The sequence below is a fragment of the Orcinus orca genome, chromosome 11 (assembly GCF_937001465.1).
Source record: "Orcinus orca chromosome 11, mOrcOrc1.1, whole genome shotgun sequence".
NCBI classification, from domain to species: domain Eukaryota; kingdom Metazoa; phylum Chordata; class Mammalia; order Artiodactyla; family Delphinidae; genus Orcinus; species Orcinus orca.
Genome location: NC_064569.1, coordinates 71,567,234 through 71,584,706, shown reverse-complemented (window position 1 = coordinate 71,584,706; position 17,473 = coordinate 71,567,234). Strand labels below are relative to the sequence as shown.

Here is a 17,473-nt window from a genome sequence, read left to right as displayed (position 1 = left end):
ACTCTTACAAGTTGACACATATGTGTCAATGTTTTCAAACAACTAAGCTGTTCCTTGTGAGGAGATAGAAAAATCTGTCAAAATGTTAAGTTTTGTGTTGGGAACAAGAGACGCTTGGGGGAGATGTGTTGTTTAATTCCTGAATCATTCTGCTTCTCATGGAAGAGCAAAGCAGGGTGAAGGGAGGTGTCCCAAGTTAAACTCATGTGTGTATCTTCTCTCTCACTAAATTACATATTTAGAGTCAGCTTAAGGAGACACTGGTACTTCCAGCCATTCTTTCATGTTCAGTAGTCTCAGACTTTCGAACACAGAAAGTCTGAAAATTCAAACCTTTACTCCATGGTACAGTTCGGGGCCCTACCTGGCATCCAATAAATGTCAGCTGAAGATGTGATGAGGAGACACCATAATTCTAAACTTAAGGTCCCTAAAAGTACTCTAACCACAATGTACAGGTATTAACTTAATATTTGAGGCAGGCCAAACATAGCTCGAGGCATGCATCCAGACCTTGATCCGGGTTGCAAAATGTCTTCTTTAAAATTTCTTGGCAAGATGTGAAGTGTGAGAAAGTGAGAAGATATTAGAAGATAAAGGCATGGAAGATGGATTTGCCTGATGATAGAAATCATCTGCAGGTATATGTCATCTGTGTTCCATATGGGTCTGCATTAACCAAGTCAAATAGCCCTCTGTCTGTGGTGTTTCTTTCGTTTTTCAACTTGTATCTTTTGGAGACTACATGGACTTGCATTGCAAGCAGGAAAATCAGCATTTTAAATATTTTAAACAGATAGGTCAAGAGTACATTTCGGAAACAGTTGGGAACAACCACAGGATAAGAGCAAAACCTCTGGCATGGAGGTACTGTGTTCACCACTGTACTGTTTAAATTACAGGGAAGGCCTCAAATCCTATTGAAGACTCCAGCCTACAATGGGCAGCCGTAGCATTGCCGGCATTCTTTTCTCTTATAATTGGGTTTGCTGTTGGAGCCTTATACTGGAAGGTAAGTGTTGCTATTCTTTTTTTCTTTCCCCTTGATCACAAAATTTCTGAACTTTATATATTTATTTGTTCATACTATATTACATCAATGATTAGCTAACAAACTGCCCTTTTCTAAGAAAGGATCCTACCAAGAAAACAATATTTTTCATTTGATTACTATTTAAATCTTTCAGTTTCTTTATTATTCTTTCATCTCCAACATCCTAAAAATGCTGAGTTGATAAAACCGTGCATTTTTCATAATTTCTTATTGCAAAAGTATTTTTATATGCTGCATGCTGATGAAAACATAGAAGTGGAGACTGTTTACCTCTTAAATAGTACATGATATATTGATATTTTTATAATATATGTATATATCACTGTTCTTTTCCCAGAAGAAACAACCAAATCTTACAAGGGCAGTTGAAAATATACAGATTAATGAAGAGGATAATGAGATAAGGTATTTTGTTTTACTAAATGTGTGCATAAGTAAGCTTGACCTTGCCACTTCACATACCGTGCATGTGCTCATAACATCTTTAAGAAGTGTTTCACTCTTATGGTGGCAGCTCCCAACTGATGTCTTCCAAGTTTTATCCACATTTCTGATCTCTCCTTGTCTCTTCAATCCTACATCTCCATTTACTTGGGAAATACCTTCATATAATTGTCTTCATAACCCTTCTTATGGTATCATCTCTGCTCTCTTTATTTCTATAAACAGCAGAATCTTGCTCACGTTCCTGGTCATGGAGCTCAGGAGGCACGTTTGCTTATTCTCCTCTTTTCCACACTATAGCCAAGACATGCTTAGCTCTTTCTTTGGCAATAGTCATTATCTTCATCCATATCTTTATTATGTCTTGACTGAGTTGCTACCACAGAATCTTTCTTTTCCTCGGCCTTTCTAAACTCCACCTTTGTCTCATTCTTCTGTAAACCCCATTTCTTTTTTTTTGCCCATACGTGGGCCTCTCACTGCTGTGGCCTCTCCCGTTGTGGAGCACAGGCTCTGGACACGCAGGCTCAGCGGCCATGGCTCACAGGCCCAGCCACCCCGCGGCATGTGGGATCTTCCTGGACCAGGGCACGAACCCGTGTTCCCTGCATCGGCAGGCAGACGCTCAACCACTGCGCCACCAGGGAAGCCCTAAACCCCATTCTTAATATCACTTCCTAGTCAAGATACTTTCAGTTATTTTTCTCTTGCATACTTCATATATTTGACCTCACTCTGGCTTTCAGAGCCCTTAATTTTTCTCAACCTACTCAGTATTTTATTCAAAGCCAAATACAAAAATTGTTTTGTGAGACCTTGCCACTTATGGTGGCTGACGCTGATCACGTTTTTACCCTATCCCATACTGCTCCAGGACCAATGCTTTGATTTTACATTCAGTTATAGTTTTCATTTGGCATGTTATTTTCTCTTATGCTGTATGTGTACATATTCACAAATTAAGTGCATATAAGCATTTTCCGTATGTGTATCTGCATATGCGTAGAGAATTTTTTAACTACTTGGGGAGACTATGTGGAAGCAGATGAAGTCTTCCCTCTTCCCTACAGTAATATTATGAAGGTAAGCTTCCCACTCAATTTTGCAATCTTTTGCTACTGTATTTACAGAAAAATAAAAACTGCCCTTTACAATGCCCAGATCATGGTTACTTCAGAATCTCTGTCTAAATGCAAATAAGCATGTTTCTTATTCTTTTTCAGTATGTTGCAAGAAAAAGAGAGAGAGTTTCAAGAAGTGTAATTGTGGCTTGTATCAACACTGTTACTTTCGTACATTGGTAAGTATTAAGAATTCAAGCTAAAAGATGTAACAAGAACTATGCAGCATCCTAGACACCAAAATTTATTAAGTCTTCTATCAAGCTGGGGTCAGTATGTTAGCTGAAGCTGTTATGTAATTGTGCATTCTCAAGTTTTGAAAGGCAAGCAGTATTATTCCAGTGTAGTGGATTCATCTTGTATGGGAGATATACAAAGCATTAACAGTTGAGCGTTTCCTAATTTTTTTCTTTTTTGGCTGCGCCACTGGGACTTGGGGGATCTTAGTTCCCCAAACAGGGGTTGAACCCGTGCCTTCAGTGAAAGCATGGAGTCCTAACCACTGGGCCACCAGGGAATTTCTGAGTGTTTCCTATTTTTGAGGCCAGAAAATAAATTAGACAAGGGGCAAAATATTTTGGACTAAATAGGACTAAAATAAAATATTATTAATAGAAGAAGAATAAATAAAATCAATTTCAATTAGGTGTGATTAACATGATAGGAAAAGTATCTCATTTGTTAAATGCTGAAACAAATGAAAATCAAAAACATTGCCCTGCTATTTTAAGGAAAAGTAGAAAAGGTCAAAATCCCATACAGTAAAAAAAAAAAAATCCCATACAGTAGGAGAGGGAAATTGTCAAGGTAGTGCCACCTGCCACATGACATAATACTTGTGCCTCATCACCGTCCAGAGCCCAGGACACACTGAATATAAACCGGGGACAGATAACCTGTTGTGATTGTGTGGGTCTGTGAAGGGCCTGGGGAGAAAGGAGACTAGGAAAACATGACCAGAGGGCACTGATGTTTATACCTCCTCTCCCCTCTCCTGTCTACTTTCTCAACTCCCAAGCTGCAGACGCGGTGCAGGGAGCACCCTGAATGGCACTAACCTGATCCAACGTCATGCATGCTCTTCCCATTTGTACTTCTGCCAACTCACTGTTAATTCTGTTCTGCTCATGAACCCCCATTTATTACAGTGGTGTATAAGTGTTCTTTCATCTTCCTAAATCTTCAGTTCTTCCCCTGCACTCCCTCGTGGTTAGAGGATCATTTACTCGCCCGATTATTACAGACATGGTCTCCGGTGAGCTTTACCTTTTCCTTACAGGTCACTGTCCTTCCAGCTTTCCCTTCTGTCCCAGATTCAGAGATTTCTCTCTAGATTGAACCTTCCCCAGGGAAACTGGGTCACAGAGCCTTTGTCTCCTCCAGGAACTCACTTTTATCAAACATCATTTTTCAACAACCCAAAATAACATCATATAATAATAGTAATTATGTCGCATATGCCTCTAACACTTTAACCCTGCTATTACACAGACTTCATTTTTGCCTTGAATCATGCCCTTGATCACCACGTCTGGAGCACGAATAGCACCCTCTCTTCTGCTCCCATCCTAGCTGTCCTCTAGCCTCATGTTTCCTGTCAAACACTGTAAAGGAATAAACCCTTCACTTGACCCTTTTTATTTTCGGGTGCAGTATTCCCCAAGCTGAAATCATTGTTATTCCAAGAAACAAGTCTTTGACCTCCAATCCCAGTACAAACCTACTGTTTTTTCCCCACTGCTGTTTCACTTCCCTTAAGCCAGACATCCACCAACTACACATTAAATGGTTAATTGAACCTTAAAGGCTCAAGTAATGTTCTCTGTGGTTTGCTTTTCAATGGCATCACTGGGATCCTGTTTTGGCACATAGGTGATGTGGTGTTTAATTGTGGCATTTGTCCTGTGACATTTGGGAAATGGATTATGATGGAAAAGCCCAGGGCACTTGTCTAGGAGAAAGAAAGATGGCATTTTAAAGCAGCTGTAGTCAAGCAACTTACGCATGCTGGTCAGGGAATATACAAGGACAGGAAGTGAGTCTGTCTGGTTCTTGCTATATCTCCTCACAAGTACCTCACTTGTTGCCTAAGCACTGTAGGCGCTCAACAAATGTCTGTTGAAGTGACTGAGTGAATAAATAAACCCTAAATGAAAATCTTACCAAGTGGTAAGGAAGATAGCTCTGCTGAAGTGGCCTTTTTTTTAAAGATTCTTTTGTTTTGCAAGATGAATATGTTCTAGAGACCTGCTATACAACATAATGCTTAGAGTTAAAAAAACTATATTGTGCATTTAAAACTGTGTTCAGAGGGTAGATCTTGTGTTAAGTGTTCTTACTGCAATAAAATAAGATGTTTTAAAACAATCTTTTAAAAAGTGCAGTAAGGTTTATTTTTATCTTGTATGTGTATGTGTGTGTTTAATTTGCTGATTTTGGTCAGTAGGACAGCAGAGTATGTACAGCAAGGGGGAATACAGTCATATGGGAAATGGCTAAATTATTTTTCTTAAAATCTGAAATGTTACTCATATAATTAAACGAATGAAATTAGGTTAAAGAAGCCCCAAATTGTTTAGAAATAAACTCGTCACATACCATTGAGGAGCTGGTGTAAAATAGATGACCTTACTTCTCACCATTTCTGCAAAGCTCTCTCAAGGCTCAGCTCAGAACCACCACCTCCAAAAAGCTAACTTCCCAAATGAAAGTAATCTCTCTTTTATGGCCCTCTAATTATATTTTGTATTACACTTCATACAATATTAATATGGTATTAGTTACCATTACTTACATAGACGTTACTTACTCACAGCCACTTACATAGACGTTTTGTGTCCTCTTCTAAACCATAAGCTCTTAGAGGACAGGATTGGTTTCTGAATATCATTTTGGAATCCCATTAAACTATATAGTTTACACTTTGCACATACAAGTGATGAATGTATCTGTTGAATAAATGAATGGAGAGATGGATGAATACCTCAGAGAACTGCAGTAACGTGAGAATAAAATTTATGGAGTAAAAAAAAAATAGACGTGTGTAGGTAGAAGTAAATAAGAATTCAAATACTGAGGGCAAGATAGATAAAAGGAGGAAAATAGAAGCAGCTCATTATCATGAATCTGCAAACCCCGAAGTCAAAATATATATGTATCATTTGTAACCATTTATTGAGTACCCATCGTATACAGAAAGCCTGTTCCTTGTATCAACAGAGGTTTGGTAAAACCTGCCAAGGAAATTTGAGTATAATTTGGGGAAAGGGATGTGGTGGAGGGAAAGGCTTGGGGGAACAGACTGTGACATGGTAGGAGAGGAAATATGCCAAGAAATAAGAAGAACAGTAGTAAAAAGTACCAAGATAGAAATGAAATATGGAGTTGTAATTATATATTTTAAAAATTGGATATAATTTGGATTATAGTCATTTTCTTGCTTCACAAAAAAAGGGGAAAATATAAGGAATGACTCAGGTTTGTGGCAAGGATTTCTCCCTGAAATAGAAGTTTCATGAACTAAAAGAAATTAAACCAGGACAAATATTGGAACACTAGAATAGAAAACATATGGAATAGTTCTCCAACCTATAATTGGAAAATGAAGAGGAGGATTTGATATTTTAAATACAAGGAAGGAATGTAGATAATGACCCAGAAACAAAAGAAGTTGCCTCTAAGAGAAAATATACAAAAGCTGTGTTTATTTGACATCAAACGTGAAATTATCTCTGCAAAAAGTTAAAAATGTATTTAGTCAACTAGCTAATGACAAGTATACGTATGTGGCATCCCAGAAGAATTTTTCATTTATTGGGTTGCGTGTAGCACAGTTTAAGAGAAAGAAAGAGAGTAGATCATAGCACAATTTTACTCTTCATTCTAACCACAAATGTGACACCAACAAGCTCTAGTACGTGCACTGTTGGATGCAAAGCTTAATATAACCTAGTTCTGTCCTCAAATTGCTTATGGCCTACAAAAGGAGATAAGACATATGCATAATAACCTATTTTAAAACAGACTAAAGGAGATTTTGGTTAAAAAACAACAAAAGAAGCTGACAAAGAAATGCAATAATGAGTCAAAGGCAAAGCCACTGCATATGGTTGTAGAGGATGTGCCCTGAACATAGCTCTAGATAATGACTGGTACAGATGGCATCCCATAGAATTGTACCACCCATATACAATTGTCTTATTTAACTGGGGAGAGAAATCATTCGGAGAAAGGCTTTATTGTAAGGGTGATGGAGGTGGCATTTGTATGGAACTGGATCTTGGATGATTGCTAAAATTTTACTGGCAATAGGGAAGTGGTAAATCCAGATACTGCAAATGGCATAAGTTAAATCAGGGAGCTGAAAGTACAGACTGTGTTCAAGAGTTTGTACAGCTGGACTCCAGTAGAAGTACACATAAAGGGTTAAAATGCTGAGAAAGGATGGGCATCAGTTTGAAACAAGGTCTGAATTCCAAGTACAGGGCTTACACTTTATTGAGTAATATAAGGAGTTGTTGGAGGGTTTAGAAAAGACATAATACAATCAAAGCAGAGGTTTAGGAAAGTAATCAGACGTTGGCGTGGCCAGATGGATAGGAGTGGTGACCTGGAATCAAGGAGTCCACTTAGGAGGCCAATCTTCAAAACAGGTGTGAGAGAATGACAACCTGAACTAGGGTCACAGCCATGGAGATAGGAAAGCATAGGCCATTTTGGAGTCACTGCAGTAAAAGAATAAGTCCTAGTTCCTGATGGGATGTGAGGCTTGACATCGCAGGCAGTAATCAGGGATGATTTGGAGCCTATGGGACTAACCAGATGGCAGTGCCAATAGAAAAAAATGGGAGAAGGAGCCGTTAGGAATTATTAACCAGTGGCCAAATATGCTTCACCGGAAATTCAGAGTACAGTAAGGGCTGCAAATAATAGATTGGGGATTGGGAAGTCATCCACGAAGAATTTTAATTGAGACCTTGGGAGAAGGACCGTGTAATCACGGAGAAGGCCCAGTTTGGTTGACGGTAAATAGCATGAGTTTGTAGATACTGAGATGGCGGTGTTTAGGGACTTATCCCAGCATGGTAAGTGTAGAAAGTAATTTTTTTTTAAATTTATTTATTTTTGGCTGTGTTGGGTCTTCGTTGTGGTGCACGGGCTTCTCATTGCAGTGGCTTCTCTTGTTGCAGAGCACAGGCTCTAGGCGTGTGGGCTTCAGTAGTTGTGGCACGCAGGCTCAGTAGTTGTGGCTTGTGGGCTCTAGAGCACAGGCTCAGTAGTTGTGGCACACGGGCTTAGTTGCTCCGCGGCCTGTGGGGTCTTCCCGGACCAAGGCTCGAACTCATGTTCCCTGCATTGGCAGGCAGATTCTTAACCCCTGGGCCACCAGGGAAACCCCTAGAAAGTAATTCTTATTATAATTAGGCTGGTGGAGAGATTCATAAAAGAAACACAACCTGGAAGTTTCCAGTAGATCTAAGACAGAAGAAAGTCGATCCTAGAATTGGAATAGGGATGAGGGCAAGTTATGCTGGGACATTTATTGCACAGGACTCAATAATGGTTGGTTACCAATGGCCAGATCTTTGACTCTTTACCACATATTTCCTAAGAATTTCTAGAATTTTGAAGGTTTTGGTTTGGAGCTCGCTCTGTGTAGATACATTGTGATGCAGAGGATTAGCAGGGATTAGACTTGGGTCTAATCTGCACCTTAATTAGCTGTAGGTTCCTGGATGAGTCAGTTGTCTTTTAACCCCTGATTCTTCAAATGTAATGGGAGGATAATAATACTCACCCTATTTATTTCGTGAGGTTGTTGCCAGAATCCATGGTATTATTATAAAAATGGTAGTTTCGTTCTATGGGAAACCATTTGTTGGTTTTTATGTTTGTTTTCTTTGCGAAATGATCCAAAGACATAATCAGAATAGATTTCCAATCTTGCTTCTCTACGCTTACGTTTAGAGTTTCAAGTTATTTGTAGCTTTTTCAAAAAATATATATATTTTTTGCTTTTTTGTGATTTCCTTCTGCTTTTCTAACCAAGTTTTATTTTTAAAATATCTGCTAGGTAATTTGCATTTCTGAAATTTGCTCTTAATGCCTGTTAATTTCTCCTCCAGTATTTAATTCTGCTTTCCTAAATACAGGTTTTCTATTTTTTAGAGTTCTCTCTTTGGTAAATTGTCACGTAATATGGTTTTTAGTATATTATTACATTTTATATATTTACATTTTCAATATATTACATTTAATGATTGCATACATTTCGTATATTACATTAGAGTAATATACATTTAGCATATTACTGGAAAAAAACACTGTACTTCTTATCACTCATACTATAAAGTTTTATATATAGCCTATGTAATGATCTCAAACATTTTAAAACCAGTGATCTCTGGTTCTGGGATTGATAAATAAGGACAAAATAGGAAAAGAGTAGGGAAGAAACTAAATGCAAAATACACATTTATTTAGGGGTTGTGATTGAAGATAGCATGCAAATGCTGCCTATAATTAAAAAAGAAAAAAAGATAAGGAAGTACAAATACTTCACCTGAAAGCTGAAAAATCTGAAAGCTGAGTCCAAAGCTCAGTGGTTTAACACCAGCACTGAAAAGCTAAAACAGAGTCTGGCTTTCATGCTTCAGCAAGTACAGTAAGCTGTGCTGAGGCCAAATGAACTTCCCCAGAGGCTTTGTCAGGAATGTGGTGCCAGGATTTCTATCTTTCTTCTTCTGGCTGACAGCACTGAAGGAGATCCTACTGCTGCTCTTTCCTCAGCTGGGAGAAGTGATTGCTAGAACCTGGCTAGGCAGTCAGGATACTGGCACTGATCAGTGGCTAGGAGGCTGTCATTTGTGGGTGGCCTCTGATCAGCCTCTCCGCCTGTCCCAGATATCTCTTGCATGCCACTCCATCAATCTCCACTTCTCCACTCTGAACACCGCCATTGTTCTTCAGACCCTCTCCCCTCACCACCTGTTTACAACCTCTTCAAAGGCTTGTTAGAGAAATTCAAGGCTACATAGATTGATAACACTCATCAGAAATGGAGATAATCTGTGCTGTGCTTGGGGGTATGAAAGCCACAGGGTATTCATTCATCCACTCTATGTTCAAGAAATATTTATTGAGTACAAGTGTCCCCCTCCAGTGCTATGCAAAAGTAGAGCATTCCAATGAAACCTGTCTTAAACCAAAATGGCCTAAAGCAAAGACACAATCACCTTAGGATACATCTTGCTAATGCGATGCATAAAATAAATCTATGTAAAGCACAGATGCTCGTAGACACAATTCAAAGTTATGGTGGCTTTATGCTGAGAGGCTAAGTGTAGTTCCGGGGAAGAACTTGGCAGTGCCACTCTCACTGCTGGCGGTGCACACTGCCTCTGTAGGCTCACTGCAGAACAAACCCTGAATGCGACGGTCTCTTTTTGCCTTTTTTCATAAAAGCAAAAATCCTCTTTGGATTTCTTTCGTTTGTTGAAAACAGGTAATAAAGTAGGTGTTTTGTAAAAGCAAAGTGGTATAAAGGGAACTTTGAAAAGCAGGGGACACCCGTATCTATTTTGTACCAGGCACTGTTCTAGGTGTTGGAATACAGCAGTGAAAAAGATAAACAAAAGCTCTATGTTCCTCATGGGGCTTACATTCTAATGGGAAGAGACACTCAGTAAACAGTAAGATCATTTCAGATTATGTAAAATGTTACTAGGGAGATCAGCAAGTGACTGATCACTGCATCTAGGAAACATTTGTCAAGTTATTTTAGGGTGTGTAAGTGAAGCATGCATTGTAAATCTATTACTCATTCAAAGCCACATGAATTCAGCTACTGAGAATGAAAAGAAGGTAGAAAGCAGATATGCTATAATCTCTCTTTTTTCTTCTCTAGGCGGGTAACAGTTCATGTTTGCTTCATAAATGAAGCAGCTTTAAACAAATTCCTATTCTGTCTGGAGTGACAGACTGCATCTTTATCTGTTCTTGCTACCCATGACTATGTGGATGATTCAGAAATTGGAACAAAGTGTTTTACTGTGAAACTGGCACTGAATTAATCATCTGTAAAGAAGAACTTGCACCGAGCAGGACTCTATTTTAAGGACCTGGGGGATTTGTGGTCTCAATTAGAACTTGCAGCTGATGTTGGGAGAGAAAGCACGTGTCCCAGGCTGCACGTACCGTTTTGCATGCCTCCAGAAACGTCTAATTGTTGAAAAACCACATAGCTTTATTTTACAGTTACAACCTGCAGTTCATAGTTATCTTGGTCTCTGCAAGTAGATTTCAGCCTGGATAGTGGGGGTCATCATTTTTATCAAAGGGATCTAGAAAAAATTCAAAAAACAAAAACTCCATAGCATCAGCCACTGTTCATTTAGAAAGCAGTGGGAAAAGAGGGTGGGGGTAGGGGCAGGTCAGCCTTCTAGCTGCTGATCAAGGAATGATATGGGTCTGAGCTTGGTCTCTTTCTGACACAGAGTGTGCTCAACCGTATCCCACTAGACAAACGGACATGGTTGTCTGACTTTAGTCATGCAGGGGAGCCAGTACTGAATTACACAACAGTGATGCCTTTGCAGAGGAGAGACTCCGAAAGAGTCATCACACGAAGAAGCTGCGGACACTGCCCAGCAGAACAGTCTGCCGAGGGGGGCATCTGGCACCCCTGGTGAAGTCAGCCTTTGCCCTTGACCACTATGGCGTGTACAAATTGTGCTTGCAAATTATATTACAAAATGTTTATATTCTAAAACTATCACAGAGTTATGTAAAGGGACTTAGGAGAAATCACTGAATGTATGGAGGCCGCATTTTCAATTTCTGCTGTGGGAGAGAGTAAATATAAATTATGATATTTAGTATCTATGGTTAGATAACCACACACGTGCTAATATGGGTGTTGAAAACTAGGTGACTTGGCTTTTACAAGAATGCAGGGGATCAGGAAACTTTAGTTATTTATAGTATAATCACCATTATCTGTTTAAAGGATCCGTTTATTTAAAATCAGGCACTCTGTATTCATTAAGGTTTATGAATTAAAAATAAAAAGAAAGCTTTATGTAGTTACGCATGTCAGTTTGCTATTAAAATATGCGACAGCGTTTTTGTCATATTGAGTGAACTTGGCAGGAATTCCCAAGATGGACATTGCATTTTTAAACCAGAACTTGTAAGACATTAAGTGAATTTCCCTTGCCAATTTTTTTTTATTTCAAAGGACCATCTGACTAAGGTCAAGGAATGATTTCTTTTGGTTTATTTTGATGAAGATTCTTTTAATATATCACAAACGTACACATACAGGAATCCAAAGCTTTCCATTCTAACTTGATCCTTGTGATAACATCATTGCCATGTCTATCACCATCACATGACTGTTTTCAATGCAGTGATAGAGAAGGGCATGAAAAACTGCTATCTTTCCTTTGTTTTCAAAAGTCCAAGAACTTCTAGTAGAGCTGGATTTTAGCTTATGTTCAAAGCTAATTCAAATACAACTCTAGTAAGTGGCCCTTGCTCTTTTTTATACCAAAGAGCTCAGATGATTTCTACGATCCCTCCTCTAAAGTGCTGTGGTTCCTCAAACACTAGTCATGTCTCTAAGATACAACCCAGATGCTTTGGGAAGTTGCATTAATTTATTCAGTCCCTCAAATATCCCATGGTACAACCAATTATATATAATAAAACCAGAGATCAATTTAATGGCTGAAAGGACCTGTCTCAGTGTGTGATGTTGATTGTTTTGAAGAAAATAGACATAGATTAACATGAGTATGTGTGTAGGTCATGTGTCAATTGAGAAGATTGATACTTCTCAATCTAATAGTTTGTTTCAGCAATGGTTTCAGTTTTTGTAAGTATGTAAAAATGCTGCTTAATGAGCTTTAGAGTATAATAGATGTACTTTTGTTCTCAAAGCTGGTAGCTGGGTTTTAACACACAAGGACATGGTCCTAATTGATAGGGTTAAATAAACAAATTCAGCAAGTTATGAAATCTGGCACGGTAGGCGAGGGGAGATGTATTCTGCCTAATTAAATGTATTGGTTCATTGAGAGTTGTGTGGATTACCAATTTTTAAAACACTAAAATTCAGTAAAATACACGAACAATAGAAAAATGTTGAACATTACTTTGGTTGGTAGTTGCTTGGGAATGAACTCTCATATCTACTTGGAGATTAAAAAATATATATACATATATGTCTTTGCTTTATTTCATCCAATATGTGTTCTGAACATCCTTTATAAATCATGGAAAACTCACAACTGACATCTTAAACTGTGAAATCACCTTTTAAACTGGTACCATGTATCTGATAGTTCTCTTTTGTAATGTTTCAAAATTGTCTTTTAAAATGGTTTCAGAAGTCTGCAGATGCTAAATTATACTTTAGAGTAAAGTATAATTAAGCTTTGTACCTCTGTGGTAGAACCCAAATCTATAGAGAAACTGGCACTGATAAACGGTGCCTGCCCTGTGATATCAAAGCGTTGCTTGATTTTGTATTATAATCTGATGTGCTTACCACACAGCCACTTTCTAATGAGTCAGAAACAAGTTATTTTTTTCAATACTTTAACAGAACAAGTACCCTATTCTCTTTGAAAAGGATTAACTATGTGAAAAATGACAATGTATGATAAAGTATGTTCACAATGAAATATCTGCTTTTAGTAAGAATTAAAGTACTCCGGAGAAACTTTGTGGCATATTTTGGTATTCTAATTCAAATGAAGTTTTAAATTAATAGAAAACTCCACGCAGAATTCATGGATATTTCTTAATGTTTTTCTGAAGCTAGGTTCTGGTTTCAAAATGTAATTCCAGTATGGGGCTTTTAGCCATTCCCAACCTATTCTAATTTAACTAAGAAATATATTTTTCAAGAAGGCAGTTGGACATAGTGGGATGGATGTTAGGAAAAATTGTCAGGAGCTTCCACTCTGCCATTAACAGGTATTGGTAAATCACTGCCCTTCTTTGGCTCTCAATTTTTATTTATCTATATGGTGAAGTCAAGTCATACCATAGGTATGAGAGAAACCTATTGATATGTGACTGACAAAGATGATAAAATAGAGCTGAAACTATCGCATATAAAATATCCAACTCTGATCTCTGTGAATAAGCAATTTGAACATAAAAAGCTATGGCTGTTCTTGTTTGTAATGTAAATAGGGTCCATTCGTAAAAGTGAAAATCAGTCTCCTGTAGGGTGAGTCGGATAACCACTTACACAAGAGATGGCTTTTTCTGTTGCTTAAATAAACATTTTTGGATCACCTCTGAAGAATGAAAACCAAGAGTACATTTTACCCAAGATGAGATGTGTGTAACATTTGGAAGTGTACCAAATCAAGCATTTAAATGCTCTCATTTTTCTTAAAAGCTAAGAGCAGAAAATGTAAGATGCTCGTAAAGTTTTTAAGTGCAAAAAGATACTTTCGAACCCGTTTGGAGATGGGCAAACCATAAATTATATTTCAGGGTTGGAGAGTGGGATAAGAATTTTAGAGAAAGCCAGCTTGTTTTGAAACAGTATTATTCTGAAATTGGCATTAAAATATAAACATTCAGATTGAAATTCCAACCAGTTCATTTGTGGTGTTTGATCACACAGTTTATGGTGTTGCTGGAAATGCCTTTGTAAAGATAAAATAATGGTACTTTCATTTCCTAACAAGATACTGTTTTAGAAATAATCCATATTAAAATGGATATTCTTGATCCTAAAATGTTTCTTAAGCATCGTACATGTATTTATAACCGCCGTCTCCAATTACATCTTATGTTGTTCTTTAAAATAAAATTGTTTAAACTAAAAAAACATAGTATTTTCAGTTACTTGATTTCTGAGCTATGACTCACTAAATAAAAATTTCCAATCAAAATACCCTATTCTCCTATATTCTAAGGATTAATGTGTGATTATAGTGTCCACTTGCCACTATTTTTTAAATCAATGGACTTAAAGTATTCAGACATTTAGATGGATGCACAGATATATTGCTAGTTCAGTCATAGATTGGAGTTTGCATATTGTAATGTAAATGTATGTCAACATTATTCTATAGTTTTATTATGACTGAAGTTAAATAAAAAAGGTTGTAAAATGTGATGTGTATGTACTGTATGTGTACTTTTTAAAATAGGTTTATGTCCTGACCCTTTTTTATACAGGTTTGAATTTGAAATTACATTATATATACACATACTTTATTGTTCTAAATAAAGAATTTTATGCACTCAAATTTGCCCTGTCATTATCTTAAAGTTATCACACATGTTCATAACATGGTTGAGCATTTAAGGTAAACTCAAAGTTTTCTATGGAAAACATCATTAATCTAGATTTTATTCTAATATGCACAAAAGGAGATAAATCATTTTATTCCAATAAATATGTATTGGTTAAGTAATCAAGGAAGATAGGTAAAGTAATCAAAGAAGGTAAAATTGAATTAATACACTGTTGGATCTCAAGGGGTTTCTAACTTAGTTGGGGAGAAGATAGGAAAACCACTGTCAACTGCATAAAGCCACAGTGAAGTAATTACCTAAGTGCAAAACTGCGGTCTAGTTAATGTACTTGGGGCACACAGGAAGAAGAAATAGATAGCCTAGGGATGATCATGGGGGAGTTGGTGTTTGGGCTAAGATTTACAAGGATGAGAAATTTTGATAAAGAAGGATAATTATGCCCAGCCTGAGCAGTGTTTTCCAAAGCAAGTAGTTTTAAAATTTCTCAATTTATCCCATCAAATCCAATCCTGAGCATACAGTGCATAAAGGGATACACAGTGAGATGAGACCAGAGCCTTGAATGCCACAGGAGGGTAGATTCTTCTTAGGGGCCATGCAAAGCCATTGCATGCTTCTGAGAAGAGGGATGGAATGGCAAGATCATACACCATTATGGCTTATGTGGTTTAGGCAATAAGTAATCATCCTGCCTAGCCCCTGGTTGGTATTGGACTCCTGAGACCACATCCTCTAGATTTATGACATCACACTTATTCACCCACCATTTCTTTTCAGTTTCTTTGCTGATTTTTCCTCCTCTGCTCACGCTTTATATTACAAACTTCCATCAATATAAGCCTAGACGATAATAGCCTTGTAACTGATCGCACTCCTCCACTATTTAGCCCTTTTTCAATCAGTTCCTCATGTTAGAGTGAATAATATGGAGACAACTGATAATACTTTTCTCTGATTAAAACACTGAAATGGCTTCTCATTATTTTTCAGGACCAAACCCAAACTCAACATGGTTTATAAAGCCCTCCTCGACACATAATTTTTTTGGGGGGAGGGGCAGGGGGTTGCTAATTGTTTGTTTTCCCCTTTAAGTTATAAACACATGAGGACTAGGACCGTGAAGACTTATATCATTGCATTCCCCAAATTTAATGCAATAATAAAGCATGGAATTGAAACAAAATTGGATCTGAATAGATATTACCTATTGCAATGTTCAATTAAGTTAACAGTTATTTTCTAAAACTTTTTATCATGGACAATTTGAAATATATGCAAAAGTAGAGTAGTGTAATGAACTTCCATGTAACCATAACCTAGCTTCAATCTTACTTAAGTGCTGAATGATCTTATTTGATCTAAGTCACCTATTACACCCCTTACCCACCACCCCTTTCATATTATTTTTAGGCTAATACCTACAAATATTTGATCTGTAAATATTTATGTGTATCTCTAAATTATAAATTTTAGAATGTAATACCTTTGTCACACCTAAGAAAAATTAAAAATTATTCCTTAATATCAAAGACCCAATAAGTATTCATATTTTCTCTCACATCATCATGCATTGCAATATTGTACTACAGCAGAGTATAAAATAAAGGTAAAATTCTCCCTCCAACATTAAAGTTCTTTCCTCCACAGGAAAACAGGTATTTCTTGTTAACCCTCAGAAAAACTATGTGTACATACATATTTATGTAATACTATCCTCTAACCTTACTTTTCCCATTTATTAGAAGAATGTGTAACACTTTGCATCAGCCCAGATAAACCTTTATCCACTACCATAGCCAGGAAATTATAGATGGACATTGAAATTGTACTATAATGTGTGCCTTTTGGAATTCCAGTCCATACTTAGCAAAATCCAATGTACTTTTAGAACTTTTTCTTCAAAATGAAAATGAGGCTCTCTTTTGAGGATATATCTGCCTCTTCAGCCCTCTCATTTGGTGGCTGTGTTTCCTCCATAACTGTCATAACTGGGTCTGGCAGTGGGTTCTCTGGTCCTCATTGCTGCTTCTGGGTCATCACTCCTTAATCCCTCCCAGATTTGAATCTCATGTTATCAGATTACATACCCACTGCTATTCACTGTTGCTTTCATGTACTAACTCTCAGGTTCTTCTCCTTCATTTCTTGATGGTATGAGCACCTACTTCACTGTCACTCATCTGTACTCCTGTCTTATTTCTTGGGATTTTGATACACATATAAATGATCCTTTTGGCTGCAGCTGCTGCTGCTTCCTTATCCCCCTCCTCCTCCTTTTCCTCCTTTGGAGACTTTTATGAATCCAGCTTTTCTATATTCTAATGAGTAAGGTTTATTTTAAGAACATCATTAGAGATCCTAGAGGGGAAGATGGCGGAAGAGTAAGACGCAGAGATCACCTTCCTCCCCACAGATACACCAGAAATACATCTACATGTGGAACAACTCCTACAGAACACCTACTGAACGCTGGCAGAAGACCTCAGACCTCCCAAAAGGCAAGAAACCCCCCCACGTACCTGGGTAGGGCAAAAGAAAAGAGAATAAACAGAGACAAAAGGATAGG

General features: G+C 37.6%; 1 protein-coding gene across 3 annotated transcripts in view; it reads left to right on the top strand.

The window, feature by feature from the left end:
- The window catches only part of KITLG (KIT ligand), an 88,424-nt gene extending 73,663 nt beyond the window's left edge, over positions 1–14,761 (top strand). For all 3 annotated transcript variants that reach the window (XM_049694277.1, XM_004285106.4, XM_004285107.3), the window contains 4 exons: positions 903–1,012; positions 1,392–1,459; positions 2,722–2,798; positions 10,526–14,761. In XM_049694277.1, the coding sequence (XP_049550234.1) occupies positions 903–1,012; positions 1,392–1,459; positions 2,722–2,761 (218 nt within the window). In that variant the 3' untranslated portion in view covers positions 2,762–2,798; positions 10,526–14,761. The remainder of the gene's footprint in view (positions 1–902; positions 1,013–1,391; positions 1,460–2,721; positions 2,799–10,525) is intronic.
- The last annotated feature ends 2,712 nt before the right edge of the window (positions 14,762–17,473 follow it).